This window comes from Cibotium barometz, chromosome 27, assembly GCF_041138505.1.
Source record: "Cibotium barometz isolate CiBa-2024 chromosome 27, ASM4113850v1, whole genome shotgun sequence".
In the NCBI taxonomy this organism is placed as follows: domain Eukaryota; kingdom Viridiplantae; phylum Streptophyta; class Polypodiopsida; order Cyatheales; family Cibotiaceae; genus Cibotium; species Cibotium barometz.
The window spans coordinates 37382609-37402834 of NC_141072.1; the positions used below are offsets into that span (position 1 = coordinate 37382609).

General features: G+C 44.0%; 1 protein-coding gene across 1 annotated transcript; it reads left to right on the plus strand.

Annotated features, from left to right (window-relative positions):
* The first annotated feature begins 11641 nt into the window (after nt 1-11641).
* On the plus strand, nt 11642-14741 carry LOC147623353 (uncharacterized). The gene has a single exon (XM_086821498.1). It carries the CDS (start codon nt 11853-11855, stop codon nt 14514-14516), a length of 2664 nt encoding a protein of 887 aa, XP_086677624.1. The 5' UTR covers nt 11642-11852; the 3' UTR covers nt 14517-14741.
* Nucleotides 14742-20226: the final 5485 nt, after the last annotated feature.

Genomic DNA, 20226 nt, shown 5'->3' on the forward strand with positions numbered 1-20226 from the left:
ATATGCATGTTTTCGGTTATCTGGCTTACATGCATGTACCAGCACCACACAGACATAAACTTGATGAAAAGGCATTGAAATGTACTTTTGCGGGGTATAACAGTGAAAGCAAAGGATACATGATGTATGTTCCGTCCACTCGGAAGCTTATTGTATCAAGAGATGTCATCCTTGATGAATATGCATCTCAACCTATGCTTTCATGTCAGCTACAACCAAGGCACTTTTGATACATTGCTGCCATTATTTGGTACAGGTGCTGAATCAGCTGAGCCTGCTTTGGCTCTAAATCAACCTTCTGATGTGCTAACAATCAACAAATTCAGCAGTCTGACATTCCCCATATTGCTCCAGAGATCAGCCACACTTTGATCCGGACACCTTAGGTGATGCATTAGTTAAAGAGAATGTAGCTAACCATGACTCGCAAACAATTCCCTACTAGCTCCGTGCCACGTTGAGTGCCACGTTGTGTGACAAGCTGACTCCACTTATACCAAGTCAGACATGAGCTGCCTCTCAACATGCATCTCATTTTCTTAACACATCCCTTGTTACTACCAATGTAATGAGGAACCACTTTCTCATCTTGATGCATTGGAGGATGACAATTGAGTTTCAGCCATGCGTACGGAGTTGGACTCCATTGAAAAAAATGCTACATGAAATTTATGCGACTTGCTTGCCAGCAAGTGTGCTATAGGCACAAAGTGGCTATATAAACTGAAGCGGAATCCTCATGGCTCCATTGATTGTTATAAGGTTCGTTTAGTTGCCAAAGGGTATGCCCAGAGAGAAGGCATTGATTATGATGAGACTTTTGCACCTACTTCACGTATGACGACCATCCGCACTATAATTGTTGCATTGGCTGCACATAAAGGCTGGAATGTACATCAGCTGGATGTCAAATTTGCTTTTTTGAATGGTGATTTGTAGGAAGAGGTTTATGTATCTCAGCCTCCTATCTTTGTTCAGAAACATGCATAGCATAAGGTATGCAGATTGCAGATTGCGTCAAGCACTATATGGCTTTAAGTAGGTTCCACATGCTTGGTATCAAAAAAATTACGCATACTTGATCTCTTGTCTGATTCAGAATAGTCCGACTGAGAGTACCCTCTATGTTCATAAACAAGGGGATAATCTCATAATCTTGAAGCTTTATGTGGATGATCTGCTCATGAGACTGGCCAACATGCATTTGATGTTTCTGACGACATGGGGCTTTTGCATTACTATTTGGGTATCTAGTTTATACTAGTTGAGGGGGGCATCATGTTATCTCAAAGGAGATTCATTCAGTAGCTCTTACTATTTGGGTATCTAGTTTATACTAGTTGAGGGGGACATCATGTTATCTCAGAGGAGATACATTCAGTAGCTCTTAGAACAGTTCCAAATGACAGATTACAAACATGTTTCTACTTCTATGGAACCAAACCCCCTTCGAAACACACCGACAAGAAGATTACCTGGTGAACCACAACTGTCATGGGGATCTTTCCAATGGCCAAGCTCATAACCCTTGAGGTCTCCAAGCTCCACAACTCCTTGAGAAGCAATTCCACCGCACCTCCCATGGGAGCGTTGTCACACCCCGCCACGTTGTAATAAGTGTACTCCTCCCTCCTCTCACCTACTTCACTCACACACACTCACTAGCATGGATTAGAGAGAGATTAGCAAGAGGATTAGCAAGAGGATTAGCAAGAGAAAGACTCTATTTCATGTAGGCATATGCTCACTTATGGTCGTGCTATGTGTGAACAGGGCTTAACCAAGGGCACCAAGGGCACTTTTTTCCCATGTCGTTTTTTCCCCTTGGACATCAAGTGTGAAAGGACACTCTAACATATAATATTTTGTACTTCTATATTATATGGATGTGGCACACATGCAAGGGTTGACTTGCATTTTGTGGATACCACACTTTTGGCTCTCTCTCTCTCTCCCTCTCATTTCTGTGTAAGCTTCTCTATCCTGCACCTAACCCTAATGTGCAGGTTTGTGTGTGTGAGTGTGTGAGTCCAACATCCAACAATTGGTATCAGAGCTAGGAGCTGGCCCTGAAATTTTGCCTGTGGAGAATCTGCAGCAAACCTGGCAAAATTCCGTCCATTTCTGAGCTCTAGGGCGTTCACTGGTTTTCGTCGCCCTGTCGCGCCGCCGCCGCCCAGCTCCGCCGCTTCCGATCCTCTGCTCGCCCTCGCCGTCCAACCGCGTCGGTGCTTCTAGTGCGCAGCGAGCCACCAGTGCCCAGCCCCCAGCCGGTGCAGTCACTGCACAAAATCCCGTCGGGCTGCCCCAGACCGGCCGACTGCGATAGTGGAAAGGTCTCCGCCTGGCCCGCCCGTCCTGTCTTCCACCGCCGCCGGGCCCCTGGCGCCGCCCCGCCTCCGCCTACCTCGTCAGCTGTGTGCGCCCTCCTCGACACCTGCAGCTCCAGCGCACTCTACACGCCTCCACCTGGCTGCCACGTACATGCACCCGCTTGCAGCTCCAAGTGCTTCTCCTCGTTGAGTTCCCAGCTCCGTCGGCTCCCACCGTCAGCTCTACTCGCATGTGTGCTCCCTGCCTAACATCATTTACACTCTACAACTACAAGGTATTCCTAGTACACATTTTTGGTCAAACCCAAGTATAAAATTTGTAGCCATTTCAATGCAGGTCATATGCAGATTTTGCAGACACTTCTGTGCAAGTCAGATTCAAAGGAAAGTTGCAGGTGCAATTTGGGGGATTTCTCAATTTAAGTCCAAATTAAAAAATTACAATTTGGGGGTTTTCAAAATTGAGGTCGAAATCAGCAAATTGAACCTCTTTCAGTTTTGCAGAAATTTGGGGCTTTTATGAAAATTGGCCAATTAAATGCACATTGAAGCAATTGGAGTGCATAAAAATCGTGGATTTTCATATTGGAGCATGTAATTGGGCATTACAGCTGTGATTTGTCGCGTATGTATACACTGTGTAATTGGACAATTTGGTGCAGGTTTACACTTGCTTTGCAGACATACATTTGCACATGACATTTGGTTGCTGGCAGTGCACATTGGTGCTTGGTTTGCTTGAAGGTATATTTTGTTGACATGGCACAGAATGCTACAGATGTATTTGGTGTGCTCACCCAGGAGGACAAGCTGGATGGATCTAACTACCCCCTCTGGAGTTTCATGATCCGTAATTTGCTGGTAGCCAAAGGGCTTTGGGGCATCGTGGGTGGTGGTGACACACGCCCACTTACCATACAGCCAGCCACGCCTCAAAGGGGAGGTGCTCAAAGAGCTCTTGATGTAGAACCTGCTCCCACACAAGAGCAGAAGAGATGGGACTCTAGAGATGCACAAGCCATGTCATTGATAGCCCTTTCAGTGAAAAGGACAATTATTTCACACATTCGTTCTTGCAAGACATCGAAGCTTGCATGGGACACATTGGAATCATCTCACCAAAGTGAAAGATTTGCAGGAACAATCGCTCAACATTGATGAGGTTATCCCAGACAGACAGATGGTCACCAACACTCTTCATTCTTTACCACCTTCCTACTTGGGCTTTCACACCTCTCTCAACCTCTCAATAAGAGGAGGTGGTGATCTCGTCACTTTTGAAGAGCTTGTGGGTTTACTCTTGCAGGAAGAGCAAACAAGAGGAAACTTATCGAGCAACCATGGTGAAGACAAGGCATTTATAGCCAAGGATAAGGGTAAAGCAAAGAGCTTTAAACATGGGGGACAACAGTCTAGCAAAGCTGGTCATGGGACAGCCCTCTTCTGGTGGTGAAAAGTCTGACAAAAGGGATGCAAACAAGCCCAAAAAGAAGGGCAAATGTCACTACTGTGCCATAAGCCTGGACACTACATCAGTGAATGTAGGAAGCGGATTGCAAAAGAGAAAAGGAAAGAAGCAGGCAATGCAGTAGAGCAGACTCTTCTGATGACAAAACACAGCAATCAGCTAATGTAATCTAGGAAGAGTACACTTTTTTGGTCACATGCACTAGTGACCAAGTGCTTCAGACACACTGATATGTCTTGCATTGCATCTGATAGACAGAATGCATCATGGTATTTTGATAGTGGTGCTTCGAGCCACATCACTTCATGCAAAGATGTATTTCAGCACTTGGTTTATGCTTCAAATGGCCACATTGTATCATGTGAAGATCATACCACATATCCAATAAAGGGAATTGGTAATGTCATACTTATTGCAGTGGTGCCAATATATGTATGAAAAATATATTGTATATTCCAGGGACAAAGAAAAATCTGCTCTCCGTCTCAAACAACCAAGGTTTAAAGGTTGAATTTGAAGACGAGGAGTGTTTGGTAAAAGACCCATCAAAGGGTTATGATACACGATACAAAGGCTTGTATAAGCTGGACAGCTATGACAAGCATACTTATGATGCAAATACAGTGGCTGCCCACACTCCTGCTATGCATGATGCAGAGCTATGGCATGCTCGTTTTGGGCATGTAAATTTTCAGAGTTTGATGCTTTTGTAGAAGCATCATATGGTTAATAATATGCAGCCTCTTGAGTCTCCACCAAGACATGTATGTGAGGGGTGTATTTTGGGAAAGATGCAATGAAAACCATTCCCCAAAGATGGAGCTGTAAGAGCTGAAAGTAAATTACAGCTCATACATAGTGATGTATGTGGTCCAATGCGGACAGCATCCATAGGGGGCATCTTTACTTCGTCACATTCATTGATGACTACTCCAAGTTTGCTTGGGCTTACCCTTTGAAAGCGAAAGCAGATGTGTTTACATGCTTTTGACACTTTGTAGCAATGGCTGAAAATATGTGTGGATGTAAAGTCCAAACACTCTGCTCAGATAGAGGTGGAGAATACATGTCAAATGCATTCATGGATTATATGCTTCAAAAGGGCATCAAACACCAATGTACTGTGCCTTATACACCGCAACAGAATGGTGTAGCTGAAAGGAAAATAGGTCTCTCATGGAGATGGCAAGATGCATGGTGAAAGCACAAAAGTTGCCTCACAAATTTTGGATGGAAGCTATAATGTGTGCAACTCATGTGTTGAACAGGTGTCCAACAAAAGCTTTGAAAACCATAACACCATTTGAGGCTTGGTATAGCCGAAAGCCAACAGTGGATTATATGCGTACATTTGGGTGTTTGGCATATGCACATGTGCCAGAACAACTCCGAACAAAGCTAGATGACTAAGCAATTAAATGCATTTTTGTGGGCTACAGCAATGAAAGCAAAGGATACTGTCTTTATAATCCAACTACACGAAGGATTTTTGTCAGGTAGAGATGTGGTATTTGCTGAAAATTCAGAATAGCCCATGTACAACTTGTATAAAAGCAATGATACAGGCATACAGGACATGTTTGATGGACTTTTACCCATTGCAATTAGGGGGGATTCAAATCAACCAGCCCCTACACAAGAAAATCCTCATGTAGAACAGCCAGCCATTCAGCCCCCTTCTATGGAAGAAGTGGAAGATCTTGCATGTGTGCATCCTTGGTTACAACACTACAACTCATGCTATCTCGATAAATTGTTGCACAACATTCTCAACATTAGGCAATGTTATGAACTACTTTATCAATGATAACCAAGAATATATTGAGGTATTTCTAAAAAAACCAAATATTGAAGGTTGATAATTACTTACATCTCATTCTGCACATTATTCACTTCCCTTTGTAACTCCTTGGTGAGGCTTCGCAGGTCTATTGAATGCAATCCATTGATCCCTTACTTGCTTTACATTATCATGATATGGATATTGCCACATTATATTTTGAGATTCTAGGTTTGCCATATGAGAATAGTCCAGCTGAAAGCACATTGTATGTGAAGAAAACCGATGCCGATATTCTCATAGTCATCTTGTATGTAGATGACATGCTCATTACAGGTACTAGCAAAGCACAAATTTCAGATTTCAAAGCTGATTTGAAAGCTGAATTTGATATGTCAGATTTGGGGCCTTTACATTACTATCTCGGCATATAGTTTATACATACAGATGATGGCATTGTTATGCACCAAACTAAGTACATAAAAAGTTTACTAAAAAGGTTTCACATGGATGAATGTAAGCCCATTTCTACTCCGATAGAACCAGGTGTACGGCTTACTATGCATGATATTGGAGAGCCTTTTAAGGCCAGCATTTACAGCCAGGCAGTGGGATGCCTCATTTACTTGTGTAACACGAGGCCAGACATATCTTTTGGGGTGTCTTTGTTGCAGTCAAACACATTTTTTGTTATCTTAAGGGTACCCTGGATCTTGGTTTGTTCTATCCCAGGGGGGGCAGCTTGCAGCTTTATGCATACACTGATTCAGATTGGGCTGGTGATTATGATACCAGCCAGTGGGAATTGTTTTTTTCTTGGCAGTTCATGCATATCTTGGTTGAGTAAAAAGCAACCCACTGTTGCCACATCTACTTGTGAAGCTGAGTACAGGGCAGTCTTCACAGCTACAATAGATTGTGTATGGTTGAGGAGACTATTGGCTGATCTTCGTGAGTGTCAGCAGACACCCACCACCATTCTCACTGATAGCCAGAGTGCTATGGCCGTGGCACGAAATCCAGTATTTCATGCACGTACCAAGCACATTGAGATTCATTATCACTATGTCAGAGAGAGGCTACATGCAGGGGAGATCAATTTATCTTACTCTAACATATAATATTTTGTACTTCTATATTATATGGATGTGGCACACATGCAAGGGTTGACTTGCATTTTGTGGGTACCACATTTTTGGCTCTCTCTCTCTCTCCCTCTCATTTTTGTGTGAGCTTCTCTATCCTGCACCTAACCCTAATGTGCAGGTTTGTGTGTGTGAGTGTGTGAGTCCAACACCCAACATTGCACAATCGGAGAGTCTTTTGTATTATGAGACATTTTCACTTATATACATGGCCATAAGTGTTCACACTCACTTAAGTTGTGGCCGGTCGGGCACTTTAGGCTCATAAGAGGCCTAATGCTATTACAATGACTCATAATATATCCATGAAATACATCACTTGGGACTTCATCCTAACTTTCTACCGCAGGTTCTTGAAGTGGAAATCGCCATGAGTATTCCGTCCGACCATTACGGGTGCCCATCCAAGTTGTAGATTTGGACACCATTGCTTCATATCTTAAATGTATGACGTTTTGGTATGTCTACCTTGACTGCTTGATGTAAGATAATGATAGTAGCTCTTGTTAACCCTATAAATGGGCTAACAATATGATCAGACAAAGCAATGCTGGAGTCAACTGCCATCCTTAGAGTATGAGGAACCCATACTGCCTGTTTTGATTGAAGAAAACCTTGTCTATTCTGGAAGATGATCCAAAATATTGTAGATTAAAATAAGTGTGTCCAGGATCTGAACCCCAATCCCCGTGGTACATAAAATTCTATTGGTGAGGATGGTAAACAATATTTTGTTACTATTGGCTTGGCCATTCACTAGTGGGAAGTAAGGTGTTCTTCTATCCATCCTCCACTAGGAATTCTTTGAGTAAAAACTCCACCATTTCTTTATTCATAAAATGCATAATAAAATGTATATTGTAATCTCTCATCACTATTTCTAGCGAGGAACGATTAAACACATATTTGTAAGGATTTTAGCGGGTAGATCTCATAGTAGCTTATGCCTTGGCCCACTCAATACAACGACTATGATACATTATGCTTGGGTTTCCCTTTGCACCTAGGTTAATGGGACCAATAAATCCTATAAGAAATGAATTGGGATTAGGCATGAGATTTGGAGTGCTTGGAGGAGCACTCAAGGGGCTTGGTGTGAGGTCCTTATGATGTGGTGTGGGCCTTTACATTTGGAAGCATGCCAAATATATGCCACTTCCAATGGAAGATTCCAAATATATGCCACTTCCAATGGAAGCATTCCAAATATATGCCACTTCCAATGGAAGCATTCCATTGGCGATGGCATACATCCGATATTGTTGAGATCTCTCGCCCTTTGTTGCACCATAGCTTTGAACAAGGAGACATAGTTTATGGCTAGAGCATATTCTAGATACCCATATAGATTATATTGCTCATATGAGTCTTGTTGCTTAAGACTCATAGCTCTCTTCGTTGCATCTACTACACGTAGTGTCAAATAGTACTCTGGTTCTTGGAGAAATGGATTGAGTTGGTAGTACCAGAGATGGGTATGGAAAATATGACGGTCTATACTACATACCTCTTAGTAAAGGGTTTTGGTGGAGCTTATGCTAGTTAGTGAGTAGCTCTGGTGGGTTTGGTAGGGCTAAGGGTTACCATAGTGGGGAAGCATATGTCTTGGTGCTAGAGTGTCCACTCTCTTGAAGTCCAACCTACAGGTTTCCTTCTTAATACTAATAAATAAGTTGTGTCATGGTTCATGTGGCTCTAGTAATGAGCACAAAATTGTTGCTCTTACCCTTAGCAAACAAACACTCCATGCTTGTATAGTTTTGGTGAGAAATTGCACACCAAACCATATCTCTTAGTTATAATAAATGAGGGTGTTTGGCTTACAGAACTGGATGGAGTTGGCCTTGTGAGGTTGCCCTTAGGGCTAGCCTTGCCAATGTTAGCCTAATCGATTGGGAAAATTGTCTGTGAACTCGTCCATACTCATGCCCCCATCACATTGACTCTGTTGGTGGTGGTTGGGATCCCTTAAGTGCATATGATGTGTACCCTATCTCTTGATTCGAGTGGACAACACACCCATGTCTTATAGATTGTCTACTAGACCCACTACCTCATGGTAATGGACCTAGTATAGAGATGGTTATGAAGCCTCTTGTTCTTGAGACCAATCGTGAGTGATAGGTCATCTAGACTTTTTCATCCAAGACTGGAATTCATATGAAGATATTTGGTCCATGATCCCTATCTCTCGGTTCAAGTGGGCGACACATCCATGTCTTATGGATTGTCTACCAGGTCCATTTGCCTCATGGCAGTAGATGTAGTATAAAGATGGTTATGAAGCCTTTAGCTCTTAAGACTGATCATGAGCGATAGGACATCTAGACTTTTTCGTCAAAGACGGCATCTCATATGAAGATATCTGGCTTGGCAATGTAGTCCCTCATAGTCTCACCTTCCTCTTGCTTGATGTTGTAGATTTGCGAAATGGGGCTCCATTGGATAAAAATCACACAGTAAAATTATGTCTCAAGACCTCATAGCTCATGCCAATCCATGCAGGCAAAGGCACCCAAGCCCTGGGCGCTCAAGAGCCACAAAGCAAGGCCACCAAGCAACCACACCCCCTCTTGGTGATAAGAGACAAGGGAGCAAAAATAGCCTATAAAGGCTCCTAGCTTTCCCAAAAATGTTATGTAGGATAAATATAGTGAAATTGTGTGCATGGAGCTCTATATTTATCCCACATAGCATTTTTTAAAGAAACTAGGAGCCTTTATAGGCTATTTTTGCTTTCTTACCTCTTATCACCAAGAGGGGGTGTGGTTGCTTGGTGGCCTTGCTTTGTGGCTTAGTCTTGTGGCTCTTGAGTGCCCAACGCTTGGGCGCCTTCGTCTATGTGGATTGGCACGCCTTTTCGAGTGTCTTGGTTGCGCGAGGCTACAAGCTTGCCGGCACAGACACCTTGTGGAACACCCCCTGTAATTGGTTCTTTAGCTTTTCTTGCATTCCTTGTTCCTCTTTGTCAGTTGGAACTTGGTTCCGTGTTGTGAAGAAGCTTCTTAAATGGGCTCCTTCAAGAGATGGTACTCCTTCTTTTACTGTGTGTGCTTGCATGTCCCGATTATCACAACCCAATTATTGCAATGTGGTTTTGGGGCTGCTTGTCCATGGCTAGTTGTCCATGGCCAGCAGCTTGGGCAAAAGGGTTGACACCAAAGTTTAAAAAAGTGTAGCATTCGACATGGTTTGGGCACTTTTGGCTCGAGCAAACCTTGATGGTCGTCCCTCACTGAAGCTTCACCCAAACATGGGGCAATTCGATGTCATTTTCACAAAAATTATGATGCTATTTATTGAGCTTATTGGTGAATCTAGGGCATTGAAGACTATGGTGCCTCCTCTCATCCAAAGGTTCCATGGTGTCTATGTTTATATGGCTCATTTCTTCCCAAATCTCCTCGCTTGAGGTAGATTTGAAGGAGTCTTACCTTCTTAAACAGGGAAGAACTCTGTCGAGTTAATTGTTTTTAGTTGATTTTGTATGTTATAGTACTAAGCAATGCATAAACAAAAATTATGAAATGCATGAACAAAAAGTCACAACTTCCTCACTCTAATCCACATAAAATGGAGCTTGTAGCTTATGTTTTCAGAGTGGATTACACTCCTTATGTTTTTGGATTACACTCCTTATGTTTTTCAGAGTGGATTACACTCCTTATGTTTTTCAGAGTGGATTACACTCCTTATGTTTTTGGGGTGGATTACACTCTCTCATAGCTTATGTTTTCAGAATGGATTACACTCTCTATTGCTTACATTTTTCAGAGTGGATTATACTCCTTATGTTTTCAAAGTGGATTACACTCTCTATTACTTACTTTTAGATGGATTACACTCCTTATGTTTTCAAAGTGGATTACACTCCTTAAGTTTTCAAAGTGGATTATTACACTCTCTATTACTTACTTTCAGGCTGGATTACACTCTCTATTACTTACTTTCAGGCTGGATTACACTCTCTATTACTTACTTTCAGGCTGGATTACACTCTCTATTACTTACTTTCACAGTGGATTACACTCTCTATTACTTACTTTTAGAGTACACTCCTTATGTTTTTAGAGTGGATTACACTCCTCGTGTCTTTAGAGTGGATTACACTCCTTATGTTGTTTAGAGTGGATTACACTCTAAAAACACTCCTTATGTTTTTTTAGAGTGGATTACACTCCTTATGTTTTAGAGTGGATTACACTCCTAATCACAATTACTAAGCTATTTCTTGGTTCTCTATGTAACAAAATCAAAGCCTTTTTGGTTTCAAAATCATATAAATGGCCAAAGAAATAAGGGTTTTCCCTTCCAAAGCATGTAAATAGAATGACCTAAAAACAAGCTTCAAAACAAAATCAAAGCAACAAATCTGGAACACCCCAAGTAAGAGTCCACTTATATGTGTGTCCACCCAAGACCAATTACACATAATTGTATGCTTGAGCATGTCTGAGCCACTGCAATCATGCAATTTGATCAACACACGAAGGAACATAAAACGGTTTGTTTGGCTTAGGCTCCAACCCACACATGATGGTAAGAAGTGGCTCATGGTGGGGAACATAGACAAATAGATCCTCGAGTCTTGCATGCTCCTAGTTGGAAACCAAGTTATTTCATGCACCCAGTACCTCTTTCAGTCGACTAACATGAAAGACAAGATGTACACGTACTCCATCTAGGAGACGCAACCTATAAGCAATCTCATTAATATTTTTCAAGATCATATAAGGTCTGGCAAATCTCAAAGATAACTTATAGACTTTTCGAGTCCGCATTCTTAGTAAAGCCATCAAAGACGTGCCTGAGTTTGGGCACCCAATAACATTTTTCTTGCAGTCCCAAGGGATGGGCACCCACAAGGGATGGATACCCATGTTGGATGCCCTACGAGTGTGTCTAGAACACTCCTAACAGTTTTTTTAAAGTTTCAAACATGAGATGACTATGAAACTACATAGAACTGTCGACTCGTGCTCATCGACGCTGATCGATCTGTTTTGTCGTGGAGAAGTGAGGCACCTCTGCGGGTGCCCGAGCAACAACATTTTTCGCATGCTCGGGGGATGGGCACCCATGTTGGGTGCCCTACCAACGTGTATTGGGCCTAAGACACGGGCGTGATGGTGAGGTCACCGACGCCATGGATCAGCAACCTGCTTGCAAATGCCCGTTTCCGAGAAAGAGCTTTCCTACCTTCTCATCTACGCTGGTCGATAAGAAGCTCTTCCCTTCACACAGAAGAGGACGATGGATCAAGGCTGCGTGGAGACGAGGACAGGGCTGAAGCTCCAAAGAGAAGCCTGTGGAAAGCCAAGCCTTTAGGGTGTCTGTCCACTGAGGTGGCCAGAGAAGTCGACTCCATCTGCAGAGCTCTTGGGCAAAGCTCTTGGAACCATTGTGTTGAAGACTCTCTTAGGAAATTATGCTTTACATTAACATCACAGCATGTAGTGCAGGTTGTTCGGTGTCTTGGAGATAACAAACAGGCCTTGCGGTTCTTCATCTGGGTAAGCCAACAAGAACACGTTTATGATGATGATCATCATCATTATCATGATGCACGTGTGAGGCATCATTATGATGCAGGCACTCATGATGCATGTGGGAAACATCACCATGGTGCATGTGCTCATGATGCATGTGTAAGGCGTGAGATGATTGGAAAATGGAGTCACGAGAAGCAATTCCCTGCTTTCCTAAGTGTCTTGGATGTGTTCAACCACAGAACCTGCTCAGTAATATCACCTGCTCAGTTCAACCTTTTAATCAAGGGCTTTGGATGGGCGGGTATGGTTGATGCTGCCCTCCATGCATTTGAACATATGGAGAGTTTTGGATGCAAGGCTGGGGTGATGCATTTTAACTGCCTTCTTGGGGTGCTGTTGAAGGAGAATCATCTAGACAGGGCATTCCGGATTTATCAACAGATGAAGCCAGCGGGCATATCTCCCACCATGCATACATACACAACCCTCATTCATGGATTCTGTGCTGCAAGGGACTTTGGAATGGCATGCAGCTTCATGAAGGACATGAAAAAAGAGGGCCTCGCTCCAGGTGTCCATAGCTACACTGCAATGATCGACGGTTTTTCAAAGGCGAAAGAAATGGGTAAGGCTTGTTCTTTTCTGCGCCGCATGAAGAAGGCAGGTTGTGCCCCAAATGAAGTCACCTACAATGCCCTTATAAATGGATTTTGCAAAGCAGGCCACGTAGCAAAGGCCTTCAAGCTCTTAGATGACATGGCATTGATCAATTGCAATCCAGATGCTAGGAGTTACACAATTTTGATAGATGGACTGTGTAGAACAAACAGATCTGAGGATGCTTTTTCTCTTCTTGAGAAGATGACAAGCCAGGGCCATGTCCCTAGTATTGTAACCTACAATGTGTTGATGAATGGTCTTTGCAAGGAGGGCAAGCTTTTTGAAGCCTACAATCTTCTCGATGGAATGATGAACAAGGGCTGTGTCCCGGACATCCTGACATATAGTACTCTAATTGGTGGTCTGTGCAAGCATGGTAAGGTGCACAAAGTCTTTGAGCTTTGGGAGGAAATGGTGAAGATTTGTGTCCCTGATGTTGCCACCTATAGCTCATTTATAGATGGCCTCTGTAAAATAGGAAGGGTGTTTGAGGCAGAGAAGGTGTTCAAAGAAGCAATGGAGAGGGGTTGTCCACCGAACATGTACACTTATAACACCTTGATTAATGGCTTCTGCAAGGTGGGCATGTTTGAAAAGGCCCTTGTACTCGTGGACAAGCTGCAAGCCAAGGGGCACCATCCGGATTCATGTACATACATCACACTCATTTCTGGGTTTGCCAAAGCTGGCAAATCTTTTGATGCTCTCAAGGTCTTGCGCTTGATGGTTCAAAGCAGATGTCTTCCTGATATTGCTACGTACAACATAGTCATTGCCAGCTTCTGTAGGGCACAAAAGGTAGATGATGCTTGCAATCTCAAAAGGGAAATGTTGGAAATGAGATGTGCACCAGATGGTTTCACATACAATATGCTGGTCAATGTTCTCTGCAAGGCAGGGAGACTGGAGGAAGCCTCGAGGCTTGTCCAAGAAATGCTTCTTGAAGGCTGCCTACCAACTGTTATAACCTACAATACGATGCTCAATGGACATTGTCAAAAAGGGAGTGTGGAAGAGGCTTATGCATTCTTTCTTGAAATGGGTAGGCGGGGCATGGCCCCAAATGATGTTGCCTACACATGTATGATTCTTGCATTTTGCAAAGCCGGCAGTGCCGTGAAAGCCTACAGGCTTGTCATTGAGATGTATGACCAGGACATGTTTCTGGATGTTGCTTCTTGCAACAAAGTAATGGAAAGTCTTTGTAACATGTGCAGAGTGCTGAAAGCATGCAAGGTTTTCAAATTGATGCAAGAAAAAGGCCTTTCTTTAAACGGGGCCAGCTTTGAGGTGATCATAAGGGGCCTCTGCAAAATCCAGAAGGTGGACAAAGCATTCCAACTATTGAATGAAATGGTCTATAAAAGATGGGTGCCAAACATAGAAACGTGCAACCTCTTAATTCTTGGGCTATGCAGACTAGAAAAACTTGAGTTTGCTTTGAAAATTGTTCGGAGGATGCCGATTTTTGGTGTTAATCCGGATGCTGCAACTTTAAAGACAATTATTAAGGCCCTTCACATGGCAGGCCGGAAAGAAGAGTCGGCTCAATACCTGGGCCAGCTGACTGAAATAACTGAAAATTTAGAGTGGATAGATGACATGGATTTTCTAGGAAGCTCGAGTTCACTGAACTAGATTCTAGTGACATCACTTTCCCTTCCTCTCTTAGCCCTTGAGGAGTTTTGGGTTCTTGAACCTGGTCACTACACAAGCCCTTGGTGGAAGCAAGTCACTGCCTAACACATGATGTACAGTGGCAAAGGCATTGTAATTTACGTCTTTTTATTGAAATCCAGCATTGGACCTTCCAAACACACCAAATGGAGACTCAATAAATCCCATTTCATTGTAGGTGGTAAACTCCTTGTCTTCCCCTTTTACAATATTACCTCCCTCTTTACTCCTTGGGGTTCTCTTCATTGCACGTGGGTTAATTGGGGTATATTGTGCTTCCTTGTCCAACCAACCCTTACCTCATTGCGTAATGGCTGAAATTTGTGAAGTCAATAGAAGAGACGTCATTCGTGTCACCGATGGTCTCGTTCACGGAGTTCCTTGCCACCGGATTCTCCAAACAGTTCTCGCTTTCCTTCATCGGCTGGACGTTGGAGGACTCCCGGTTTATCGAGTTCTTCCTCCATACCTCGTGAGGAACGAACTCAATTAATGAAGCTTCTGAAGCCTCCTAAGTTCAATGGGAAGATGGACAGAGAAGTCATCACCAATTGGACTTGCAAGATGACTGCTACGTTAGCAACAACAAATGGCTCATATATTTTTCAGCTCTATTTGGTGTGTACGGCTTTGAGAGGTGCCACTCTCTTGTGGTGGAAAGAAAATCTTAGGCACCACTCTGTGACTTGTTGGGATGACTATCGCAAAGGTGGTCTTGAAGCAGTTTATTTCCGTAGATTAACAACGTGAATTGAAGAAACAGTGGGAACGTTTTATGCAAAAACATGGCGAATCAACCAACTATATTGCTTGTTTTCAGAAGTTTTTGCTCATGCTCCTAAGGATCATCTGGTGGTCGAAGTAGGTTGAGCGATTTGTGGATGGTTTGAAACCGTCTTTGCAAGCAGAGGTCCGTGCACATTGGCCTCATGATTGTTCAGATGCGGTTGGTCTTGCTACAACCCTCGAGATGCGGGAGAGTTATAAGTCTAGGACGCAATAACAAGAGCAGTAAAAAGGAATAACAGGAGCAACAGAAAGGCAAAGACAAGGCTAGCAAGTCCAAGCCCAAGAATGATAAGGACAAGGCAAGTAGGGGAGCCTCGGTGACTCGCCTCATCCTTGAAGAGCATCGCACCAAGATGGCTGATGGAAAGTGCTTTTATTGTGATTCCATCGAGCATATTGGAAGAGACTGTTCGAAGAACACGAGGAAGCAGAATGGTTATGGCAAGGAGAAGTCCAAGGAGAAGGCCAATTTGTGTGCCCGCAATAGTATCTATGACATCGACATCATCTACTTCTCCTTCCGCTCCCACCAGTATCACAACTGCTCTTCACTTGACCCGGTCTGGGAGAATCTCAATGGTCCTAGACCAACATGAAATTGTGATGTGTTGACGGATGCTTCATGAACATATGGACGAGCCTCAGAGGACATCATTAGAGATTGCGTGGTTGAGCGACTGAAGTTGCCTATGATGGTGGACACCGTTGGCATAGTCCTAGCCACTGCCATGAGAGGAGATAGAACCAATTTCGGGTTGCAGAGACCTTGGAGGAGGCCCTGTTGGCTTTTGGAGAGCTTTCTGAATGTCGCACGTTCAAGGTGGCACATTTGGATAGGTGGATATTATTCTAGGCCACCCATGGTTGTATGATCATGCACAAGGAGCACATGTTGACTTTCTGGGATACTTTCGACCGCTCTTTAGAGGTGATGGGGAGTCCTTACCGTCTCCCATAGGCCCTATTGCAGTTACATTTGCCCTTTAGAAGAAATGGGTGGTACGCAAGGGTGCTTATACATGTATGGTATATGTTCAAGCTATTCAACCTGATGAGTTAGAGGATTCAGTACAACAGATAGACATTGCATTTTGGACGAGCATGGATACTTGTTCAGTGCTGATTTTTTCGACGACCACTCATTCTTGGTGCATAGCCCCCTCTCGTGCCTCATACCGAATGAGTCGTCCTAAGATGACATAGCTCAAGCAATAGCTGGAGGAAATGTTAGCCAAAGGCTTGGTCCGTCTGAGCTTCTCACCATTTGCAGCTCCGGTCCTCTTGGTCAAGAAGGACGGGAGTATTCGTCTATCGGGTGCTCATCAACAAGCTCACTATTAAAAACAATTTTCGGCTGCTTTGCATTGATGACTTGTTGGATTCTGCGACGTTAGTGGTGGAGGCCTTAGAGCAGTGTTGCAACAACACCGCTTGCCTATGAGAGCCAAAAGCTTCTATAACATGCAGAAGCTCGGTGGAAGAATCGGTAACTTCAATGCTCAGAATTCAACAATCGTATGTGACGAAGATAACACACAACATAGAAGAAGATGTGCAGAGAGAGAGAGAGAGAGAGAGAGAGAGAGAGAGAGAGAGAGAGATTGTATTAATGTCTCTCTCAGGCCAAAGAGAACTGGCCTATGAGACAAAACCATGTACAATGTATGTGGTATCTCTGAGTATCAGATGGTGCTCAGTGCACAATAAAACAACTGAAAGAAAACTGCTATTGTGAGGTCGGGATGTATGTACATATATAAGGATGGAGCACTACTGGGGTAAATGCACAACTATATGCCAGGGTGATACAACGATGCTCAATGCAGGCATGCTCCTAGTCAGCTCCATCTTGTGGTGAGGGGGGGGTGTAATATGTCATACATGTTAGCGCCAGTTGTAATGATATGCAAGATGGCCGCCAGATCAATGGGCCCAGGCTGTCCTCTCTCCTGTAGTCGCCTCTCTGGTGTCGTGCCCGAATGTCCCTGATCATATGTCGATGTCTATGGGAAGGTCGGTATCCGGGCGCTCGTGGACGCTGCAATGCTCGAATCTCCGCTGCTCTCCTCAAAGTGACTCCTCGGCCCATCACTATGGGATCTGGCATGGCTGTCCCCTGGAAGAAATCGGTCAGTTGAGTCTGTCGGATCTGGGCTCTCCTGTCTCCTGACTGGAGTAACTGCTCTTTGTGTCTGTATATCTCTAGTAAGAAGCGTTGTATATCTCTAGTAAGAAGCGCGCAAGTACTCGTTGGTCTGATATCTGCAGGATGGACTGAAAAGATGTGTCTGCTCCTCTGAAGAGAGTAGGGTAGGTGGCTCTGATCCCATCATAATATGGACATCTGCATACAAAGTGTGACTCGCTCTCCACATCCTCTCTGCATAATCTGCATAATCTCTCCTCCCGCGGGATGCGGGCTGCTCGTCCAGCCTCAATCTCCAGGGGGTGTGATGAAACTCGGAGCTATCCAATCTCTACTCTCAGAGCATGTGGAAGATATAGATCCATGTAGTGCGGTCTCTGAATGAAACCATCATAAGTCAGCATCAAGAAATGATCTCTGTAGGATGCCATCTTCGTACAAAGAGGCTGTGATGGTGTCACCCATGTGCGCATGATATGTCTCTGAATCAGCTCCTGCCTGATGACTCTATTCCTCTCAGTGTGAGAGAGGGAGAGGTGTGGGGCATGTAGATCATACTGGGTAGGTGGTAATCGGTCCATATCATACCCAAAACTCTGGAGCCACTAGACACAGTATTGGGTCCGGAATACCCTTTGTAGGGCCCCCACCACGAATGGTGTATTTGCTTTACTAGAATGATGTAAATCTGAAAATAAAGACTGGTTCTTGACCTGCACTTTTCACCTTGGCTAGGGCACTCCCCTTGGCTGTCCTGGCCCTTGGAACACACCTGCCCTTTGTGAATCATGAGATGATCTAACTGAATTTTGGTCTGGTACTTTATACAACTTTTTGATGTTGGTCGGTTGTCTCTACAGGGATCGGCCTGGTGCGAAAACCCCACGACCAGGTCTAAATGTAATAAATGCTTTTTAAAGCAGTCGTTTCACACTGGAGATAGGCTGATCATCCTATGCATCATCCTGGCTGTAGGGCAGCCCCCATGCTAGGCCAACTGGCGGGGCAAGGTTTGTGGTCTGGGTATTTATACACCTTTCTGATGCTAGTCGGCTGTCTCTACAGGGGTCGTCTTGGTGCGAAAACCACACGACCGGATCTAAATGTAATAAGTGCTTTTTAAAGCAGTCGCTTCACACCGGAGATAGGCTGGCCACCATGCGCATCATCCTGGCTACTAGGCAGCCCCCATGCTTGGCCGACTGGCTGGGCAAGGCTCCCAGGGCCTATTGGCTACCTGGCCAGGCCCCTTGGGCTGGCCGACAGCCTACCAGCCCCTCCATAGGCTAGTGAGTAAGTATTGGGACCTTCCTGGCCCCTCTTGGGTGGCCTAACGCCTAACCAATGCCCATGTCTAGAGATGACTCTCATTGTGGGGTGGCCCTAAGGGTTGGACCCCTTCCTACATGCTCCTACAGATGTCTAGTATCTGGTTGCAAACCCAACACTCAGATCATCCGACATCGTTCCGGAGGGAGACTCACAGTACGGATTGGCATTGCTTCATGTGCACGACAATGCACACGCGACCTCGGATGCGTAGAGTGAAACCGTGGCTGACTCGTCCCGGACTGGGCTCACATGGGACCAGTTTCCACTCCACGTCCTACAACTTCTTGTTCAGATATGTCCAGGTGGCATCCAAGTGCGGGATACACATGACATCCCCTTTTGCTTAACTTGACGGAGGTTGCATAGCCTCCAAATAGTCTGTCCATAAAGCCAGACATAGTTACAAGCATTCATTGCATTCGTGCATTCACATTCGAGTTTGCCAAGTTTGCTAAAGAATGCTTCAAACCTTGGCGTAGATGCATTCGTGACATTTACTGGATGACTAATTTCCTAAAGAAAACCATCTCGGTAGACTAACATGTCAAATTTGGGGCTTTTCTGGGAGAATTTCAAATTTTAAAAATATCAATAGACACTCTACCTAAAGGTTGTAGGCTTTAGGCTATAGTGGGCTACGGTTGTGGGGTACATCACACACCTCCAAGCTTCTTCACAATGTTGAAAGGTGAATGGGCATTGCAGTTTACTTGAGTGCGATTCCCAACATTCAGCAACATTTTAATTCGGTACTCTTTGATGAGCCATGCCACCCAATGTTTAGTATTTACATGCTACCCAAGAAAAACCTAAAACATGGATGGCCGCCCAAATTTTGAGTTACAAAAAAAGTCGAGTTTGCAAGGTGTTGCAAACTAAGAATGTAGCAAAGTTTGCAAACGTTTGCTAACCTATGCAAATGAGAATGTTTGCAACTATGAAGCCGGATAGTCATCAAAGAAGTGTTTGTCAAGACATACTGCTTCATGAGTCCCTCGGTCCAAAAACTTTGTGAGGAACTGTCTTACTCTTCGGCTTGAGCCATGCTTGAAGCGGTGCAAAAGGATATGTTCTAGAACCATCATCTCAGTTTCATCAACTATATATGGTTCCGCTTCATCTTTCACTTTTGAAGGGATTGGACTTGCATATGGTTTCAGGCAATTAACATGAAACACATCATGCATAGCCTAGGTTGGTGGTAGCTTCAACTTCATTGAAACCTCGTTGATCTTTCTCTAGATAGGAAAAGGTCTGAAACTGCTGAACGATAACTTTGGGCATCACTTGTCCACATGTTTCAGTCTTTGCTTCATAATCCGAAGATAAACCCAATCTCCTTTTGAGAAATTCACATCCCTTCGGTCTTTGTTGGCATGTCGAGTATAGGCCTCCTGTGCTTTA